At 28.1% G+C, this 20,719-nt stretch overlaps 2 protein-coding genes and 1 long non-coding RNA gene across 12 annotated transcripts; 1 reads left to right on the forward strand and 2 right to left on the reverse strand.

The window, feature by feature from the left end:
- The first annotated feature begins 770 nt into the window (after positions 1-770).
- On the forward strand, positions 771-3,935 carry LOC125575599 (cysteine synthase, mitochondrial-like). Its single transcript, XM_048753685.1, has 10 exons — positions 771-1,213; positions 1,814-1,923; positions 2,000-2,057; positions 2,143-2,406; positions 2,484-2,621; positions 2,717-2,768; positions 2,852-2,931; positions 3,037-3,096; positions 3,185-3,265; positions 3,631-3,935. Exons 1-10 carry the CDS (start codon positions 866-868, stop codon positions 3,721-3,723), a joined length of 1,284 nt encoding a protein of 427 aa, XP_048609642.1. The 5' UTR covers positions 771-865; the 3' UTR covers positions 3,724-3,935.
- Positions 3,936-10,550: 6,615 nt separating this feature from the next.
- On the reverse strand, positions 10,551-12,709 carry LOC125585130 (probable sugar phosphate/phosphate translocator At3g17430). 10 transcript variants are annotated; one of them, XR_007322043.1, is made up of 6 exons: positions 12,245-12,706; positions 12,029-12,101; positions 11,835-11,957; positions 11,480-11,750; positions 11,229-11,406; positions 10,551-10,949 (listed from the first exon to the last, which is right to left on the reverse strand). XR_007322043.1 is itself a non-coding variant. In XM_048753686.1 (4 exons), exons 2-4 carry the CDS (start codon positions 11,482-11,484, stop codon positions 10,791-10,793), a joined length of 342 nt encoding a protein of 113 aa, XP_048609643.1. In that variant the 5' UTR covers positions 11,485-11,750; positions 11,835-12,706; the 3' UTR covers positions 10,551-10,790. The 10 variants fall into 10 exon arrangements, 2 of the variants coding, with proteins under 2 accessions (XP_048609643.1, XP_048609644.1); XR_007322044.1 differs by having other exon boundaries at positions 11,480-11,760; XR_007322040.1 differs by having other exon boundaries at positions 11,480-11,760; positions 11,835-12,511; positions 12,604-12,709.
- Positions 12,710-12,791: 82 nt separating this feature from the next.
- Positions 12,792-13,909, reverse strand: LOC125585131. Its single transcript, XR_007322045.1, has 4 exons — positions 13,625-13,909; positions 13,293-13,544; positions 13,039-13,166; positions 12,792-12,956 (listed from the first exon to the last, which is right to left on the reverse strand). It is a non-coding gene; the product is annotated as an uncharacterized LOC125585131 (long non-coding RNA).
- Positions 13,910-20,719: the final 6,810 nt, after the last annotated feature.

The following is a 20,719-nucleotide window of genomic DNA, read 5'->3' on the forward strand; positions in this document are numbered from 1 at the left end:
TTAAAATGACTTAAAATTACAAAAATGAAGAAACCTTATATGTTATTTGTTTTTTTTAAAACAACTTTAAAATACAAAAATGAGGACACCTTATATGTTATATTTTTCTTATATGTTAGATTTTTTCCTATATGTTATATTTTGAATTTTTTAAAACGACTTTAAATTACAAAAATGTAAGTTTTCCTTAACTATATGACTAAAAACATTAAAATGACATGTATCAATTCGATGGTTGATTTGAAAGCTTTCAAAACCATATGGAAGATAAAAGTCAAAATAATTCAACTGTGAAAACAATATTGTTCACTTTTTTCAAGAATGTGTTCGATGGAAAAAATAAGGTTTTTATGTTATAATTTGTTTAATGTCCAATCCGATCAACCCATGATGTATTAATTATAGTTTTGTTCCATTATTTTTAATAAAAATTGATCTGATCCATCCGAAAGAAATATATAATAACAACAAAAAATATTTTATATATATAAATAAAATGATCAAATATATAAAAGAAACTATCAATAATATATACAAATAAATTTATCCTGCGCAAGGCGCATGTGTTTTCATTTATGTGTAAAATCAAATATGCTGTTTGATAATTGCAAAATAACTAAATCTAATTAAAGTGACAAAGAAAAGTAATTATATAAGTATGTTTAATCAACAAAAATTGGATAAAGTCATAAAACAATATAACAAAAAAACAGATAATAATAATAATAATATAATATAATATAATATTTCCTTACTATCGTGATCAAATGAAACATATAAACGTACAAGAAGCTTGGTCTGAAAATGGACTGTATCTGAAAATTTTCAATCGACGTCGTATTCATAGAAAAAAAAGCACAGGATCATGGCGATGCTCATGGCTTCAAGGTTTAACAGTGAAGCTAAGATCGCGTCTCGATTCCTGTCAACACTCTTGAGAAACCAAAGAGTGACAGCCTCATCATCATCATCCATGGCATCCGCATCTTCTTCCTCTGCTCTCCTCCTTAACCCGTTGACTTCCTCCACTCTCCGTCACTTCAGATCCTCTCCGGAGATCTCTTCTCTCTCCTTCTCTGCTTCCGGCTTCCCTCTAGGGATGAAGAGCCAGCAGAGTCGGAGCTATGGAGATGTCTCGAAACGAGATCCGTGCGAGGCCGTTAAGCTTGAGACTGGAGCTGATGGGCTCAACATCGCTCAGAATGTGTCTCAGGTTAAATGGGCTTCTCTTTTTAGATCTCAAGTTGATAAATTGATGATCAAGTTAGCTTCTTGAATTGAGTTTTGTATGATTTTTCTATTCAAGCTCAAAAGGTTTAGACTTTACTTACATTGTCCCAAATGTTTTGGAGAAATCGTTAGGCGCCTTATAGAAAATTATTGTTTAGGTGTAGAAAAATTGTTTCATTTAGACCAATTTGTGGACCTTGGTACCGTCTAAACCGACAACCCGGAACTCATTCTCCGACAAGTTTCTCTATATTGTCACAATGTTCAAGAAATAGCTAGGCTGTTGTTAGGAGTCTTATAGAAGATTGTTGTTTATGTAGACGCCTAGACCAATTCTTTGAAATGTCAAAACCGATTTTTTAATAAATCAGTCTAGAAAATCGTTTTCGTTTAGACTCAATTTGCCGACTAGACTAGGTCGGGCGTCTAGGCACCGTCTAAACCAATTTTTACATCGGCATCCTTGTGTGCTTCTATTTCCCTTGAGTTTACTCCATTGTTGGTGTGAGATTTTTTCTCTTGGAAGCTCAAAAGGTTTAGACTTTACTTACATTTGTGTGATCTGTGTTTTAACTTGATGCAGCTCATTGGGAAAACTCCTATGGTGTACTTGAATAGTATGGCAAAGGGTTGTGTAGCAAACATTGCTGCTAAGCTCGAGATCATGGAGCCATGTTGCAGTGTCAAAGATAGGTGAGTCTTTTACACCTTGTTCATATGTTTTTTAGTTAGACAACTTCAAAGTCTTAAACTTTTTTTTGTGTTTCAGGATTGGGTACAGTATGGTTACTGATGCTGAGCAAAAAGGATTCATATCACCTGGAAAGGTATCATCGATTATTTTTAAGGCATAGAAAGTTTTAACAGTTTCTCTAGACTTATCATATTCTTTATTTCACTTTCTATCTGTAGAGTGTTCTTGTGGAACCTACAAGTGGAAACACGGGTATTGGACTTGCGTTTATCGCTGCTTCAAGAGGGTATAGACTTATCTTGACAATGCCCTCATCCATGAGTATGGAGAGAAGAGTTCTTTTGAAGGCCTTCGGAGCTGAGCTTGTGTTAACTGATCCTGCAAAAGGCATGACCGGTGCAGTTCAGAAGGCTGAAGAAATCTTGAAATCAACTCCTGATGCTTACATGCTCCAACAGTTTGACAACCCTGCCAATCCAAAGGTTTTGTGTTGCCTTATGTCACTTTTGTAAAACTGCAACTATTTGTCCTAATTACAACATGCATTGTTGCAATGCAGATCCATTATGAGACTACTGGTCCTGAGATATGGGAAGATACAAAGGGCAAGGTGGATATATTCGTTGCAGGGATTGGAACTGGTGGGGCTATCACTGGTGTTGGTCGGTTCATTAAAGAGCAAAACCCCAAAGTGCAGGTAAAACAAAAAAGCTTCCATCTTAGCCTGAATATAGATGCTATTTTGAAAGTGTGTGTTCTTGTTTTACTTATTTGATGGTTTGGATGTAACAGGTTATTGGTGTTGAACCCACTGAAAGCGACATACTTTCTGGTGGCAAACCGGGTAAGACTCATAGACTATACAATCAGCAATGTGGTTCTCTTGGTTATGAACTATGGTCTAGTTACTTATGTATTTGAGTATAGGACCTCACAAGATTCAAGGGATTGGAGCTGGATTTATACCTAAGAATTTGGATCGGGCAATTATGGATGAAGTCATAGCGGTATGATATGTTTTCTTGGATTCTGCATAGTTCCCACAAGACATATTCTGCATAGTTACTCTCATCGGCATTTTAATGGCTATCTTCTTGTTGCTCCTTTACCAGATTTCAAGTGAGGAAGCTATAGAAACTGCAAAGCAACTAGCTCTCAAAGAAGGCTTGATGGTTAGTTAGTCCTTTATATTCTTTCTGAATTCCAAGTGGGAATGTTTTGGTGCAAGATTTTAACATGTGAAGGTAATGATTTTGTAAGGTTGGAATATCATCTGGAGCTGCTGCTGCTGCTGCAATCATGGTAGCAAAGAGACCTGAGAATGCAGGGAAACTCATTGCTGTAAGTAGAGTCCTTGTTTCTTATTTTTGTTATGTGTGGGGGAACAAAGAATGGTGACACATGAGTCTTTGTGCATCTAAACCTCTAGACTTCTTTAGAAAAACATCACAACATGTGTTAAAACATCACTAAAGCTACTTAGCTAGCTAGCTACTAGCTTCATCCTCTGTGGTAAAAAGTTTCTAGACTGTGTTATCCAGTACTAAACACAAAGAACCAAACACTAAAGCCACTTAGCTAGCTAGCTTTATACATATCTGTGTTAGAATATCATCTATGAGTCTATGACTGTGTTCAAAGATCATATATGAAGCCAGTTATGAGATTGACCTGGGAATTGAATCTTATATGTATCTGGTTTTCAGGTTGTCTTCCCGAGCTTTGGAGAGCGATATTTATCAACCCCTCTGTTCCAGTCTATCCGGGAAGAGGTTGAGAAAATGCAGCCTGAGATATGAACAAAAGCAAATCTCTTTCTTCTACTGTTAGGTTTGCCTCTTGAGAGTGCTAAGCCATTCTTGCTTATCAATAAGCCAAATAGTGCAACTTGTATTGTTCAACATTTCTATCAAAAATCCCCAATGGGTAATTAATTAGATACAGTTAAACAAGATGAATTATCCCTCTATATTTTTTTGTTAACCAATAAATTGTAGCCGTTGGTGTGGAATATCTACGATTATATAAATTTATAATGATCAAATTAATGACTTTGGGTTTAGTAGTATCTTGATGCCTAAAACGGAATCTGAGAAAGGGTCATGTCAACCATGTTAAGCTTCAATGGCTGAAATCATGGTAACAGAGTTTTGGCATTAGAGATTTATGCTATTTTGAAAACAAAATGCTTAGCAGATAGACCAGGTTACAACAATCTGACTAGATATAATCTTAGATTCAGCATGATCAAACCTGGTTTCAAAGGGGGTAACAAATAAAAACAAAGTTATACATGTGGCAAGTTATCAAAACCAGATACAGTTTTTTTAACTAGAAATGAAGATTTACTTAGACAAATTTCCACTAAACATAGAATAGAACATAAAAGGGTACAAAAACACATGATAAAAAGAAACATGATAAAAATAGAGACTCATTCGGTTATCTTCAATTTAATCATCTTCCTCTTCTTAGTCTTCCTCTTTCTTCATCTTCAACAACCAAAATCAAATTCAAAAATTCAATCAAATTCAAAATTTAGAGAATAAAGCTTCATTGTTTCTGGTGAAAAAAAAAAGAAAAAAAAAATGTCTCTGGGTGATTTCTCAGAAGGCAAGTCATTTTTCTAGAGGTATATTACAGTAAAAAATCCACTTGTATGCTAAGCTCAGCTCGACGTCAAATAGACTCTTAGAGGATTTCCCAACCATCTGATGACAAGTAAAGTTTGGTTTGTGATACATCTATCGACAAAAACCGATAACAATAATAAGAGGAAGTAAGTAAAAGATAGTGCTTACTTCAATTTCATGTGTTTCCTAATGAGATGCTTGGTTAAATTATCATCTTCAACAAGGGTGCCGCCTTTACAATGAAAGTTGCATGCTGTGCAAAAAATCTAATCTGAACATTGTCTATGAGTTATGAAGATTTTTTCTATTTTTTTTGCTATTTAAGACAAAGTTTGTGTATTATCAATTTTTGAACATTGGTTATGTTGAATTCATCAATTTTTGGAATGCAGTTTCAACTAATGATATTTCTAGCAATTTTCCTATAAATATCATGAATTGCTGAACATTAATGTCGATTTTGAATGTACTTATTGTGAAACTTTAATGTGGTTTTGATTTAAGTTATGGACTATTTTCATTGAACAAGAATTATGAATAAGTTAATATGAACATTGTTTTAGTTATAAATTTTTTTCTATTTTATATCTTCTAAGATAGGTTTGCATAATTGTGTAACTCTAATGTGATTTTGATTTAAGTTATGGACTATTGTCATTGAACAAGAGTTATGAATAAGTTAATATGAACATTATTTTTGTTATCAAATTTTTTCTATTTTTATCTTCTAAAATAATGGACTTTAGTCATTAAACTAAAACTATGCATAATTTAATTGAGCTTAACGTACAAGTGGAGTTTTTCTAGAGGTATATTACAGGCGAGTCAATTTCCTGTGTTTCACTCATGAGATGCGTGGTTAAATCGTCATCTTCAACGAGGGTGCCGCCTTTACAGTGAAAGTTGCATGCTGCGTAAAAAATATCGTCAGATTCACCTGTGAATTCCTCCTCAATTGCCTTCCCTACATAATCCATCTTTGCATCTGAAAAAACAAACAAAACAAAGTTTAGAAACACATATAGCATGTCCTAGGCGAAGTAGAATGAAACATTGAACCCTCCAATTTTTTGAATAAATTTACATAGACATCAACCCCAAATTTGTACAAAAAAATTCATTGAAATCTTTATTAAATCGCCTACAGCCCAAAATGTCACAGTCGGCCCTCATACACACAAAAACCATCCGACAAGAATAACAACAACAACAAACAAACAAACCTTCCAGTAAGGTTTTCCAGAGCAAATGTGCAGGAGCAAAGTCATGAGCATATTCATATGCGAGAAGAATATTATATTCACACGTTGATAGACACATCATCTGGTAACGGAAGTACCGAACACACTCGGGATTGGATATGAACACTATTGAAGCAGGGATGGATTAAAGAATATCAAGTGTCGCACTTCCTTCATAATGCTCGAGAAAGATGCACCTTCTCGACTTTCAGTACAAGAAGATTCAACGAATTGGTTGTGTTTCATAACAATGCCTTAATGTGACTTTGATTTAAGTTATAAACTGTAAAGGCTGAATTAAAATTATGAATAAATTAATCTAAACATTATCTAAATTATGAAACATTTTCTATTTTGTGCTCTTTTAAGATAATGTTTGGTTTAGCAATTTTTAAATATCATTTAAGTTGAAAACATCAATTTTTTAAAAATTAGTATTCAACTTATGATATTTCAAGCAATATTTCTTATAAATATCATGAAATGATGAACATCAATGTCGACTTTGAATGGACCTATTGTGAAACTTTAATGTGACTTTGAATTAAGTTATAGACTTATAGTCATTGAACTAGAATTATGAATAATTTAATCTAAACATTTTCAAAGTTATTATGACTTACGGTATTTTTTGCTATTCTAAGATAAAGTTTGTAAATTATCAAATTTAAAACATTGTTTAATCTGAATTCATCAATTTTTGGAAAATTGTATTCGACTTATGATATTTCAAGTAAATTCTCTTATAAAAATCATGAATGGTTGAACATTATTTAACATTTTGAATGGACTTATTGTAAAACTTTAATGTGACTTTGAATTTAGTTATAGACTTATAGTCATTGAGCTAGAATTATGAATAAATTAATCTGAACATTGCCTAAGTTATGAATAATTTTCCTATTTTTTTGCTATTCTAAGACAAGGTTTGTGCATTATCAAAATTTTAACATTGTTTAAATTGAATTCATCAAGTTTTGAAAAGTAGTTTCAACTTATGATATTTCAAGCAATTTCTCTAATAAATATCATGAATTGTTGAATATTCGATTTTGAATTTAGTTATTGTGAAATTTTGATTTAATTGTAATATTTAACTTATGGTATTTCAAGAAATTTTTCTTATAAATATCATGAAACGTTGAACATTAATGTCGATTTTGAAATTTTAATGTGACTTTGATTTAAGTTATAAAATTATAGTCATTGAAATAGAATTATGAATAGTTTAATCTGAACATTGATTATATTATGAATACTTTTTATATTTTTTGATATTCTAAGATAAGTTTTGTGCATAATCAAAGCATTTTTTAAGTTGAATTCCTCTATTTTTGAAAAGTATTATTCCATTTATGATATTTCAAGTAATTTCTCTTATAAATATCATGAAATGTTGAACATTAATGTCTATTTTGAAACTTTAATATGACTTTGATTGAAGGTATACAATTGTAGTCATTGAACTATAATTATGAATAAGGTAATCTGAACATTGCTTAAATTTTGACAACTTTTCTAGTTTTTACTTTTCGGAGATAAGGTTTTCATAAAACTTTATTTTTCATGAGAATTTTTAGCTTCAATGGAAACTAATTAACATATAGTTAAAAGTTTTCAAATGATGTTAAAACTGAGAATTCTATAAATTTTGGAGTGAAATACATTATTCAAAATTTTGGTATTGTGTTCATATCCAATTTTATTTGGCCGCGTAATTTGCATCAAACTCTCATTTTATGTATTTTATGAGTAAACAATCAATCTTATTTAGTAATATAATGTCAGTTGTTAAAAAAATTGCACATGCATGAGATATTAGCATCACATCAGTTTAATGAATTTTCTATCTCCATGCAACAAGACAAGAAGATCAACTAATGCATTTTTTATCTAATGAAATAAGTGTGGATGAAAATATAACTATTCATACTATTTCAGTTTTTCTAATTGTCATATTTAAAACATATATATATATATATTAAAAAGCTTTAACTATTATCAATAACTAAACAATAGTGACATTGGATTAAAACAGTGGTCGAAGTCGTTAGTTTTTTTTTTGGCAATTAGAGGTTCACATCATTTAGTTTAATTTGATTTTTATATTCTAATTTGTATTATGTATCATTTTGCATTTTGATTTGAATATTAAAGCAAGTTCAATTGGAAATAATTTGTTAGGATCAGTAGAATCAAAAAAGTTTATTTTATGCAGTAAAAAGTTATATGAATCCATGGAAATCTTAAAAATACATTTGCATGAGTTAATTATTTTTCTAGTTTTATTACAATATATAGAAAACCAATATCATTAAAATATAAATAATTATTTCATTATACATATTTTATCATCACAGTTGTATTTTACTGTTCTACAATATGTAAATATGAAAGGAATTGATGTCATTATGCTACAACACACATTTATTAAATTTGAAGTGATTTATAATTTACTTTTTCTGTGGTCAATAATTTTTGTATTACTTTAAAAAAAAATTCAAGTGTTATGACTTCGTGCTTTCTATTTTAAAATTTAAAACATTACATTTACAATTAGATATCACAAATCTACAGAAACATCCAAAACCAACATCATCTTATCCTTTACCAACACCTCCTCATTTCTTGTCAAACTCCTAGAGATGGATCCTGAAAAATATTCAGATCTCACTTCAGGCAAAATAAACACAGGAAAACCATTTTGGAACTGGTGGGACTATCACTGGTGTTGGTCGGTTCATTAAAGAGAAAAACCCGAAAGTGCAGGTAAAAAGAAAATGGTTCAATATTAGTCTGACTAGTGGTTTTCCGGCGCTACGCGCCGGGTTCATGTGTTTTATTCCTAAATGAATTTATAATTTATTTTATGGTCTTAGTAAAGAAAATGTGTTTAAAAACATGAAGATGGAAATAAGTTGAAACAGAATGACATTTTTTTTCCAATCAATTTGATAGTGGTTAGCGACCGTAATGTATAAATTTATTTTGAAGTTTCTTTGTTCAAAGTGAAATAGCATAAATGGTTGTGACTGATCGATTTAAAAAACAGATAGTTGTAACAAAGTTAATTTAGTTGAAATTTAAACATAAAGTAAAAATGATGTTCAAGAAGGAAAAATGTAAATAATTGTGTTTGTTTTGTGATTATCTTGTTTGAAGAAAGATAAAAAAAAATTGTTTTATCCTTTTAAAATAATAACAATCCCCACATATTTTTTCAATGTCAAAAATGTGGTAATTTTTCGAGGGATTCATTGTGGAGAAATATCGGTTAAATTATTTGTCTTCGAAAGGAACCTAAATCCTATAGTGAATTATTAATCATGCTCTAGTAGTGATCGGACTTGAATTGACTATTTTTTCCAGTATAGCTTATCCATTTTTTCTTTTCATCTTCAAAATTTCCTCTTTAAAATAACCGTTGCGGGGAATTTGTTTTCATTTAACATTCTGTTTAACATTTGTTTTCTAAATTTGGTTATATATTATGTGTAAAGTTACTTAGTTTAAAAAAAAAATTATTTTCGTATATCATTGTTGGGTGTTATGATATTTAACTCCAGTCTCCATTAACTAAGTTTTTCTAATACAATTATTACGCTAGAAGTTATTACTTAATAATTTGATTATTTAATAATTAATATCCATAAATATGTTTTACTTTTCTTTTATAATTTATGTTTTTATTGCATGTATAAAAACGTAACCATCGGTTTGGCTTACTCTTCTTTACTAATTAAGATTTATTTTATCAGTTGATTTTCATCATTCAGATATTAACATCATAATTATTATTTACCATTTTTTTAGGATAATAATTTAATTTAGAAAACATTGTATTATTGTAAAACGTTATCGTCACATTTACTATCAAATTATATATAAAGTTATACAAATTTTACTATATAATATCTATAGGTATGTAGGGATAACGATTAACATGATCAACTTATTGCACAAGTATATGACAAAGTATTGTTCATTTTTTCTTCGATTTTAAGGCATTCATGTTGTCTAATTTGCTCCAAGCTACAGACTCATCAAGGAGAGTAATGGCATTCTCTTTGATATTGACCATTGCAGCAGCTTCTTTAAAGCTCGCTCTTTCCATCATATCCCTAGATTATGTAATAAAGAGGCTGATGCAGTGGGAAAATCAACTCTCTTATCTCTAAACTTGACATTTCTTTGTGGTGGGTAAACTTGCTTTTGTTTTAGTGAATCGTAGCTAGGTCAAAAAATGTGATTAATTTTAATAATATTCGTTTAGTCTTTATCACATTATTGTTTCATTATAACAAAAGCAGTCTAGGATCATCGGAAATTAAATGAGATGTGCTAATTTAGAGAATAAGGTAAACATTATTGTTTCTTATTTTGTATATAAGAATAAGTAAATATACAATATACAATACATAATAAGTAAACATCTTCATATATATTAAAATAAATAAAAACATTTTTGTTTGTCGGAAAGTCTTGAGAGGCAAACACATAAGAAACGGTTCTTTTAAGTCGACAGATGATGATTTTCCACGATAAAGGTAGAAAATGACAAACTTAGTTTACCATAATACTTTTTGTGTGTGACTGTGTATAAAAGTGAGAGCAACTTAGAAAATTAACATTATATTTAGATTAAGTCTACGACTATTTGTTAGATGTTTTTTTGTTGTTGTTCAGAAAAAAAAGATGTTTTGTTAAAAATAACTGAGGTGACGTATTGTTATAAGCTAAATTATAACAAACTTAAACAAAAAATCTATTTTCTGATTTTAAGAGTTAATTAAGTTTATGATTTGTAAAATAGATAGACAAATTTAACATGATAAATATATAAAAATTAAATTAATGAGAGGACACACGGTCTCGGATGCTGCTGCTGCTGCTGCACCTCTCTTTTGGTTTCAGAGATTCTTTTTACGTAGCAAAGAAAAAACAACGAATTTGGAAGCAAAACCTCTCTATCATGCGTTTTTACCAGGCATCTTAAGCGGCGTGATTTCCAAGTTGCGTCCGACCAATATGAGATAAACGGGACGTAATCAAAGGGGCTTCCTCGTCGTTTATCTCGCCTCCTACTCTTGGGCTCTCTCCACTAACATCCAAATTGAACTTATCTGAAGACTTCTTCTCCATCTTCCACTCCTATTATATATAATGCTCGTGTTCATCAGTTTGTTACATATTAACACCCACATATAAGGAAAAAAGATATCTGGTTCCACATATATTTTGGAAATCTAGAGATTCTTTTTGTCTTTTAGAACCCTTTATACCGCAGGCGTGATGATATTACTATGGGAGACTATCGGGTCTCTATAACAGTTTATAGATTCAATGCACCTGTTTGTGGATTTGAACGAATCTGAAACAAGCCTGAGATGAACCGGCCTCATAACCTCAACCCTATAAAGAGTTACTGACCTTATTGATTCGATCTGGGAGACTGTCAGCAGTTGGTTGAGACGCCTTTACGTCCTTCACTTTTATGTAGTTGTACATGACGACGCCAGTACTTAGGTCTGGTCGTGTCCTCGGATACTTAATATTCCGTAGTGTTCTTTGGTATACAACAGTACTGACTCCATGGTGTATTTGAATACTGAAATAAGCAAAATCACCAAACATTAGTCTTTCTCTCATTTAATTGATCATGTATGTAATATATTACGAACCTCATTCTTGAAAATGTCTTTCCAAACACTGCAAGGCAAACTGAAGATCATTGAGCCACATCTTTAGCTTTAATCTTCCACAATATCATATAACTTACGGGTCAGTTCCACAGCCACGTCTATGTTGAAATCATGGAGATTTTGTTTCAGAGAGAAGACTTATCCTTAACGTAAAATGTCATGTAATTAATCTTGTTTCGACTCATCCTCTGTAAAAGCGGGTAATGTAGACCCAACTATGGTCTTCATCATCTCAAGATTCTCGCCAAACCTGTAAGACCCTTACAAAAAAAAAACAAAGAAACTGAGTGATAAAATATAGTAGATGCTTTAGCATTTGATTCATTAGGTTTACCATCCAATAAAGAAGTCATTGAATCTTGTTGTTGCATGCTTATCTTCTGGAGTTAGTTAGGGGGACAGCAGTCAAAGCACCGTATATGTATATGCCAATGCCTACCGATCCCTGTTGCTTGTGCTGTGTAATAAAGTGGAGATACTGTCTTAGCTAAACACAGTAGTGCATATGGAAGACACAAAGAGAAGAACCTGAGATTGTTTCTTGTATAAGTTAGTAGCAGAAGGGTGTGTAGGGAAATTTAAGGCTCTGTGGTAGAGTTTCCTTTGAAACGATTAAGTTCAAATGGAAGGGAGCATCGACCAGGCGGTGGTAATCAGTCGTCATTAACTCAAGTGGAAAAGGTTGAGCTCGTTTATTGTAGTCCAATGCAGTAGAGATAGAGATAAAGGTATATATAAACATACCCTGAAGTTTAGTCAAATACATAATCAGATTGCAAGGCTTCAGCTCTATATGTATTTTCGTCACCGCCGTCTCTGCATATTTATCTATGCAAACCACAATAGAGAAGAAAAGGTGAAGCAAAACCCATTGTTCCCTTATATTGTGAGTAAAGAAATATCATGAGATTTAGAAATCTTTAACCAGGTGTTGCTCAGAAAAAAAAAAAAAAAAAAGAAAGCTCTAACCAGCTTCACGCTGGAAAACTTATTGTTCCTCATGATAAATATCTTGAATACATGCAAAGAAAACTAATGTTAACTGGACACCATTTTCATTTTAGCAAAGCTTTTGATATAGCAAAATCAATATGAGACTTAACTGAAGTCACCATTCTGGAATTAGCAAAACTAATGATAAGCTGTGTCTCAAATGTCATCTTATCCTATTCCAGTTCCCTTTCAATCTCCTTAAAGCTAGAAAAACCTGTAATAATGAACCCGAGGTAGATTAAGTGTGTGATGTTATGTATGCATAATCGACAATGCTAATCTGAAAATATGACTTGCCTTTTCTACAGGTTAAGAAATACGCATCTTTATGACTCCAATATCTTCTTGAGAAAGTTAATGCTATGGCCTTACTGTCCTCACTATCTTCATGCTTCTCAGTATCATGTGCAGCACATCGACATAGTTACATTGGATTAATGTCAATACTGTCAGGACATGCATCCTAAAAACAAAACAAACCTTGTAAGACAACCTAAAAAGCACGTCAGGTGTAAGTTGTACTATGAGAGATGAGTACTTCGAACCTTCACTTCCTTGTCTCTAACATATTCTACAAAGTTCCCATCAGCATAAAAGTATTCTTCGTCTTTCTCTGTTTCTACTGACTAAAAGCTTCAATCTAGATACTCTCTTTCCTGTGGTTTCCAACATTCTACAATGAGAAAATAACATCAGCATGATTCCATTCATGACAAAATCGAGTTATTGAAATAAACATTACTTCTTCAAGGAACAAAAGGAAAAAAAAAAAAAGAGAAAAGTATTGCGAGTATATTACCTCATAAGCCTCTCAAAGCTGCCTAGTATTGTGATGTTAAGCTCCTACTATACTCATCGGCAGCTTTTAGCACTTATTGAAGAGTAAGAGATCAGCACCGACTTTAACCCTTGGCCGAATCTGATTTTCCTTCGAGGTTCTTCTTCACGGCAGAGAGAGATTCGTCGTACCGAATCGTGAGCAGAGGAATGTTTCGAGAAGAGGATGTGATTGGTTTTGTATAGATTGATTACACGGTCATCAACAGCATGGCTGAAGTAACAGGAGGAGATTTCTTTAGCTTTTGCTTGGTCTGTAATGGTTGAACAACCTAATACGATTATTGAATTTACCTGGAGCTGAGATCACAGCTTTTATGCTCAGATACTGGATGTTCTTCTGAGAGGCAGAACCAGCAATCGGCTTGGCTTTCTTGAGATAAGGAGGTGAATTTACATTTAGAAAAGGTGAGAGATATTACGGTTTGTGGAAGAAGGTGAATCGAGAAAATTATTTTGCTCTTTGCCGGAGGCTAATCGACCCGTAAAAGTTACGAATGTATTTGATGACACGGCATATTCTTGACTTATGATTGGCTTGAATTTATATGCTACGTGGACACCCTAAAAACTCTAGATATCTCGTTTTTGGTATAGTATATATATAGACTAGATTTTTTACTCGCGCTACGCACAAGTCTGCTTTAATAATTTAATTTAATTTTGCAATATTTTTTAAGAAAAAGATGAATTTCGTAAAAAATATTTTTATTAATATTATTAAAATATTATTTGATTTCCTATTTACATTGTTTTTATAAATTTGTTATTTTTGAACTTAGCTATTTATTTGTTTGTATTATAAAAGTAAAATTACTGTTACTAAAGTATTTATAGTTTCTTATAAGTACATAATTTTAATATCACATAGATTTCTCAGTACATATACACTACTATACTATGCTATACACTTATATGAATACTTTATTAATAATTAGTTTTATTTTTTAATAATATTAAGATAATATAATAGAAAATTGTTTTATATACATTTTTCTATGAAATTTATTTAAAGTGTGCTTTATTATTTTTCATAGTTAAGTTTTTATACAATTTTACCATTTAAATAACTAATATTTAGATATCAGTTTGTTTGTATACGTAAATGTATAAATGTATTTATAAACATGTGTATATTGTTTCTTAATAAAAATATTAAAAGCGTCATATAGATTGTTCAATGCTTATTAACTAATACAACACTGTTATAAATATTTTATTATAATTTTATATGTATTTCTATTTGAATGACATAAAAGATTAATCCTTATGCAATATATCTAACTTTTTGTATTTACCAAATTTTTAGAATGAATGTATTATTATATACTTATTTTATGCATATTTGTATTTAAAATACTCTTATTTAATTCTTTTAAATGCATATCTAATAGTTTTATATGTATATTTAGGTCTAAATCATAATAAATATTTTGATGAAATTTAAATAATAGTAACTATCTGTTTGTTAGATATAAGAAAAGGAGAATATATATATATATATAATTTATGCTAATATTAAGTAATATTTTATTTATTAAAATAAAAAATAAAAATCTAAAAAATTAAATATATCTCCTACTTGATATAGTTACAATATAAATTAGTGGTGGGATTATGATGTTTTAGCGGTTCACAAAATGTTTTCCCCGATTGAGAAGTTACTTTTCTCGGAAAAAGGTTACCATGTACTTCGATTTATTATTATTAGTGACCTAATTTAAAAAAATATATATTTTAGATAATAAAAAAATTTAGGTATGTTTCATAAAAACATATTTGGTTAGTTAAATGAATATTTGGATTATGACTTTTTAAAAACAATTGTCTCAAAATTTATTAAAATCTAATTGTTGATTAGTAAATAACTATGTTAATTTATTTAATTGATAAAAGGCAATTCAAAAGCATATAAACAAACTGTTTAATCAACAATATGTGTATTAATTGTGGATTATTCTTACCACATTTTATTTTTAATAGAACTTTGTAAGCTTATTATAAGCCAAAACTGAATTAGCCCAGTAAGAAAAAAAACGAAAAATTGACCAATGTTTTTAAGAACCTTTTATAATCTATTATAAAATTAGATGATTTTGTAGCCAACACCAATATAAAAATACTAAAATTTATTTTTTACTTATTTGATTAGGTTAATTATTTTAATATTAATTATATATTTTATTTTTATGTATATGCTATTTTATGTTTTGACATACTTTATGAATTTTTTAAATAAATTTTAGTGTTATGTTTTAAGATAGTTAGCATATATATCAAGTTAGTTAATTTTAGTTCATATTTTGAAATTAATTGATAGATTTACTTTAGAAATATTAAGATTTATAAAAATATTAAACAATGATACTGATTTGGAATATTTTTCGTATTTTTATTTATATATGAATATTTTTAATAGTATATAGCCCTTATCATAATATTGGCTGTGGACATAATTTTTTTTTTCTTGTTAAACTCTTTTTATGTTAAGTTTTCAAGAATTTAGTATAAATACCAATCTAATTTTTAAGATAATTAATACATTAGTTAATTTATCATTTTTGTAATTTTGTATTTATTTTTATTTTACTTTCACATACATGATTATTACAACATTTTTTATGTTGATTTTTTTTTAAAAATGTTATTTTTGTTCGATAAAATATTATTTTTAATTTTCAAATATTTAGTCTAAAAATAAAGTTAATTATTTCTGGCAAAAAAATTTAAACTTATTTAATTTTATTTTGAGAGAAATAAAATATCTAAAATTTTATATTTAAAAATATCAAATTAACATTTTGAGAATACATATTATTAATAATAATTTTAGCTTCTATGTGACCACTTTAAATAACATATAGCCTCAATTTTAAAATCATATGTGCTTTAGATTCATATTTTCTTTATTATTTCAAATTCTTTTATTTTTTAATATTATATTTTGTACGTAAAATTTATGTTATTCTTCCAAATATTTAGTTTATATATCAATATGATTCCTTTAATGATTTTGGCTTTTTCTAAATTTTACATTGATTATGAAAGAAACAATTTTTGAAAGTTCTATAAGTAATATATAAAATGTTGATTAACATATTTTTCTTGGTGCTTCAAGATAATATATGGATATTCTCAATAATTTACGGCATCAAATTATATATAGTATATGTTATTTGTGAATATTTTCAGTTATTTCTGTTTTTTAAAGCATATAGTCCATATCATATTAAAGGTTACATACATAATTATATTTTTAGTAATAATATGCGATCAATACCAATTCCTATAAGGTACGTGAACAATCTCTTATTATATTAAGTTTTCAATAATTAGCTACAAATATCAATCTAACTTTAAAGATAAGTTTTACAAATTTTAATTTATCTTTTTATAGTTTTGTGCTGATTTTTATTTATTTTTACATATGTGATTATTTATAAATATGTTTTTTAAAACTTTTTCTTTTTGAATATTTTTATTTCTGTTAATTTTTTGTTTAATTTCAAATATATAATTATTTTATATATCAAGTTAATTATCTTTAATAATATTTTTATTTACTTTATCAAATTAAGATGCTGACTTTTATATTATTATAATGATATTTTTAAATTCTATGTGAACACTTAAATAATATATATCCTCAATTTTGAAATCATATGTTATTTAGATTCATATGTAATGAAAAAGTGATTTAGATTTACATTGTCTTTATTATTTGAAATCCTTATATTTTTAAGATTATTTTTGTTACTTAATTTTATGTTGATCTTCCAAACATTTATTTCTTATAATAAACTGATTCTTTTAGTTATTTGACAATTTTGCTTACAAAATTTATTATTGATATTTTTTTGAAAGAAATAGCTTCCATTTTGAAATCATATTTTGTTAGATTCATATGTAATGAAAAGTGCTTTAGATTCATATTGTTTTTATTATTTTAAAATCTTGTATTCTTTAAGATTTTTTTTGTTAGTTTATTTTTTTTTTGATAACCCTGGTATCCGAAGACCTCGTAAGGCTCCGACTATCAACCAAAGACCGTCCACCGGAGCTAAGCCGGGGAGCCCGCCGAGGTCTCCAGGAGGGCTGGTGATCACCCCATTTAATTCCCACCAGTGGCCAGCGTAGTTGGAAGTGTCCGTATTGGGCCCGAAGGCCCTCAAGAGCAACATCCGCCAGCGGGACTTGAACCCATGACTTCCCAGGTCGAGGATCGCCACTGGACCACTAACGCGTGGTTTTTGTTAGTTTATTTTATGTTGGTCTTTCAAAGGTTTACTTTATATATCAAATTGATTCCTTTAATAATTTTGCATTTTCACTAAATTGAATAGTAGTTTCCTTTTTATTTTGAAATAAACATTTTTTGAAAATCTTGAAATTTTTAAAATAATAATTAAAATGGTAATTTGACATATTTTGGTGCTTTAAAATAATATGTGGATATTCTAATTGATTTATTGCATAAAATTACATATAGTACATATTTTTGTGAAATATTTTCAGCAATATATAACCTAAATTTTGTAAATCATGTGTTTTAGATTTATATAGTTATAATTGTTTGAAAGTATTGCATTTTTAAATTAACTATTATATTTGTTTGTTATTTTTATGGTAATTTTTGAAACTTTATTTTATATAGTATAGATTTGTACATGATGTTTTTAACTTTGTAAGTTTAACTTATTTGATAATTATTTATATTTTATTTTGAAATAAATTGTTTTTGTAATATTAACATTTTTAGAAATACCAAATTAAAAAACGATTTGGTATAATTTTGGTGCTTTAAAATAATATGTGAACATTTTCAATGATTTATAATATCAACTTATATATAGTATATGTTAGTTTGAATATTTTCAATAGTATATAACCTAAACTTTGAAAATCATGAGTTTAAATTTAGATTTATATAGTTATACTTGTTTGAAAGTCTTGTATTTTTAAATTAATTATTCTTTTCATTATTTATTTTTTAATTTTCGAAAAATATTAAACATTATGTTAACTTAATATAGTATTGATATTTTTGTAAATTTACCTTATTTGATATTGATTTATATTTTAGTTTGAAATAAACATTTTTTGGTAATATTAACATTTTTAAAAATAGTAAACTTAAATAATAATTTGTCATACTACGATTGGTCGTTTAAATCCTATGTGGACACTCTCGATGGCTTATAGCCTCAACTTTTATATAGTATAGATTAGATTTTATATTCGTGCTACACGCAAGTCTGTATTAATAAATTTAATTTAGTTTTATAATAAATTTTAAACTAACACTCTAATTGATTTATATAATTTTTTTATTTAAAATATGATTTGTTGATTTTAATATTTATTTTTATTTAAAATTATACCATATTATTAGCTATTAAGTTAATTACTTGTATTTATAGATGCAATAATCATGTTTATAAACATATTCATAGTTTTTGAAAATATTAAATTTTATTTTAAAATATTATGTAGATTACTCAATGCATGTAAGCTGTTAAGACATTATAATATTTTATCAAAAGTTATATATATTTTATTTGAATAATATAAGCGATTAAACTATCTGCATAATATCTAATTTTGCTTTATATTCAGAAATTTTTTATAATTAATGTTTGATTTTTATACATATATATATATATATATATATATATATATATATGTGTGTGTGTGTGTGTAATATTATAAGATTTAGATTTAAAATTTAATGGCAACAAATATTTTGATGAACTGTAATTAATATTAAATAATCTTTGTAAGATAATATAAATTTAAAGTAAATATAATAAATTAAACAAATGGTAAGCAACATTTTATTTTTTGAATTAATAATATAGAGAACCTAAAGTATAATATTTATCTATTACTTGATCTAGTGATTTAGTTGTATAGTAGTGAAGTTTGTATGATTGTGTAATGCATTACAATATATCATAATTTATTTATTTTTTATGAAAAGTATTGTTTTCGTATGATAGATAATATATGTTTGTTTCGGAATTTCCATGAATATTTTTAAGATCTTTTAAAAACTATTATATAATTTGATAAAAAAATATTTCTAGTTGCTAAATGTTGGTAATTAGATAACGAACGTCTTAGATAGCGTACTCATTATAATCTTGAGATTTTTTTAAATGTTATAAGTTTGTAAATTTGTATGTTTTTAGTTTGTTGATGATAAATTCTTATTTATTACTTTTTCTACCATTCTTTTATATTATCTTTCATGCTAATTTATTGTTGGTCATCCTTATAATTTTATAAAAAAATTTAACTAACTTATTTGACATGCTTTCTTAGATTCTTTATTTTTTTCTAATTTGTAAACATTTTTCTCTAAATATTTTCTTCAACATAACTCAACAGGGAGCATCTTAAACTTTATATGTTATATGAGATGAATCAGACTAATGATTATAAGAATTCATCATTTAGTTTGCTTTAATAACAATAATTTTTAAAAATCGTGTGAATCACATCATGTTAGATTTATTTCAATATAGCTTATTTGTTTAGTTTCTATGAAGATTTTGACTGTAACTGACTTAAAGAATATTTGTACAAACATAAAATAATAGTGTTGATTAATATTTAAAATTTTAATGGATAAATAAATTCGTAAGTTTTTAGATTGAGTAAAATAATTTGAAACTCATAAATAAATTCTGGCTTACGACCCTCTCTCTGTTCTCTTACTTAACGTCTTTCATATAGAGCGAATGTAAATTTCAAATATTTTTCTTATATTGGAATTATTCTCTACTCTATCCTATTTTTTGGTATGATACATTTTTCGTCTATTAGATTTTGTCTTCGGCTTTGTATGTCTACATTTCATCGCGGACGTTTTACATTTTTCTTTGTACTATTTCTTGTTCACCATTATTGTTCATTCACTTCAAATCTTATATTCTTGACGCTTTCCTTGTTCATGAAGATTATGTTTGGTTTTTCGATTTGGATATCATTTAAGAAAGCACATTTGATATTGATTTATAATTTATTTTGAAAATACACTTTTTGAAAATTTATTTTGAAGAGTATATTTCTATTTTGTGTTCTTGGAAGGAACAATATTGTATCTTTATATTTTATATTATTTTGGTTAATTTGTTTGTTAAATTTCCAAATATTTAATATATATATATATATATATATATATATATGTGTGTGTGAATCAATTGAATTTTAATGATTTATTTATTAGTTTACCTTATTTGATGTAGAATTCCATTTTGTATTATCAATTTTGGAAATTTTAACATTTTAAAAATAGTAAACTCTAATTATATTTTTTCATATTTTGATTGTTTTTTTTTCTAATCCTATGTGTATGCTCTCAATGACTTATAGCCTCATATATAG

The sequence above is a fragment of the Brassica napus genome, chromosome C4 (assembly GCF_020379485.1).
Source record: "Brassica napus cultivar Da-Ae chromosome C4, Da-Ae, whole genome shotgun sequence".
Lineage (NCBI taxonomy): Eukaryota > Viridiplantae > Streptophyta > Magnoliopsida > Brassicales > Brassicaceae > Brassica > Brassica napus.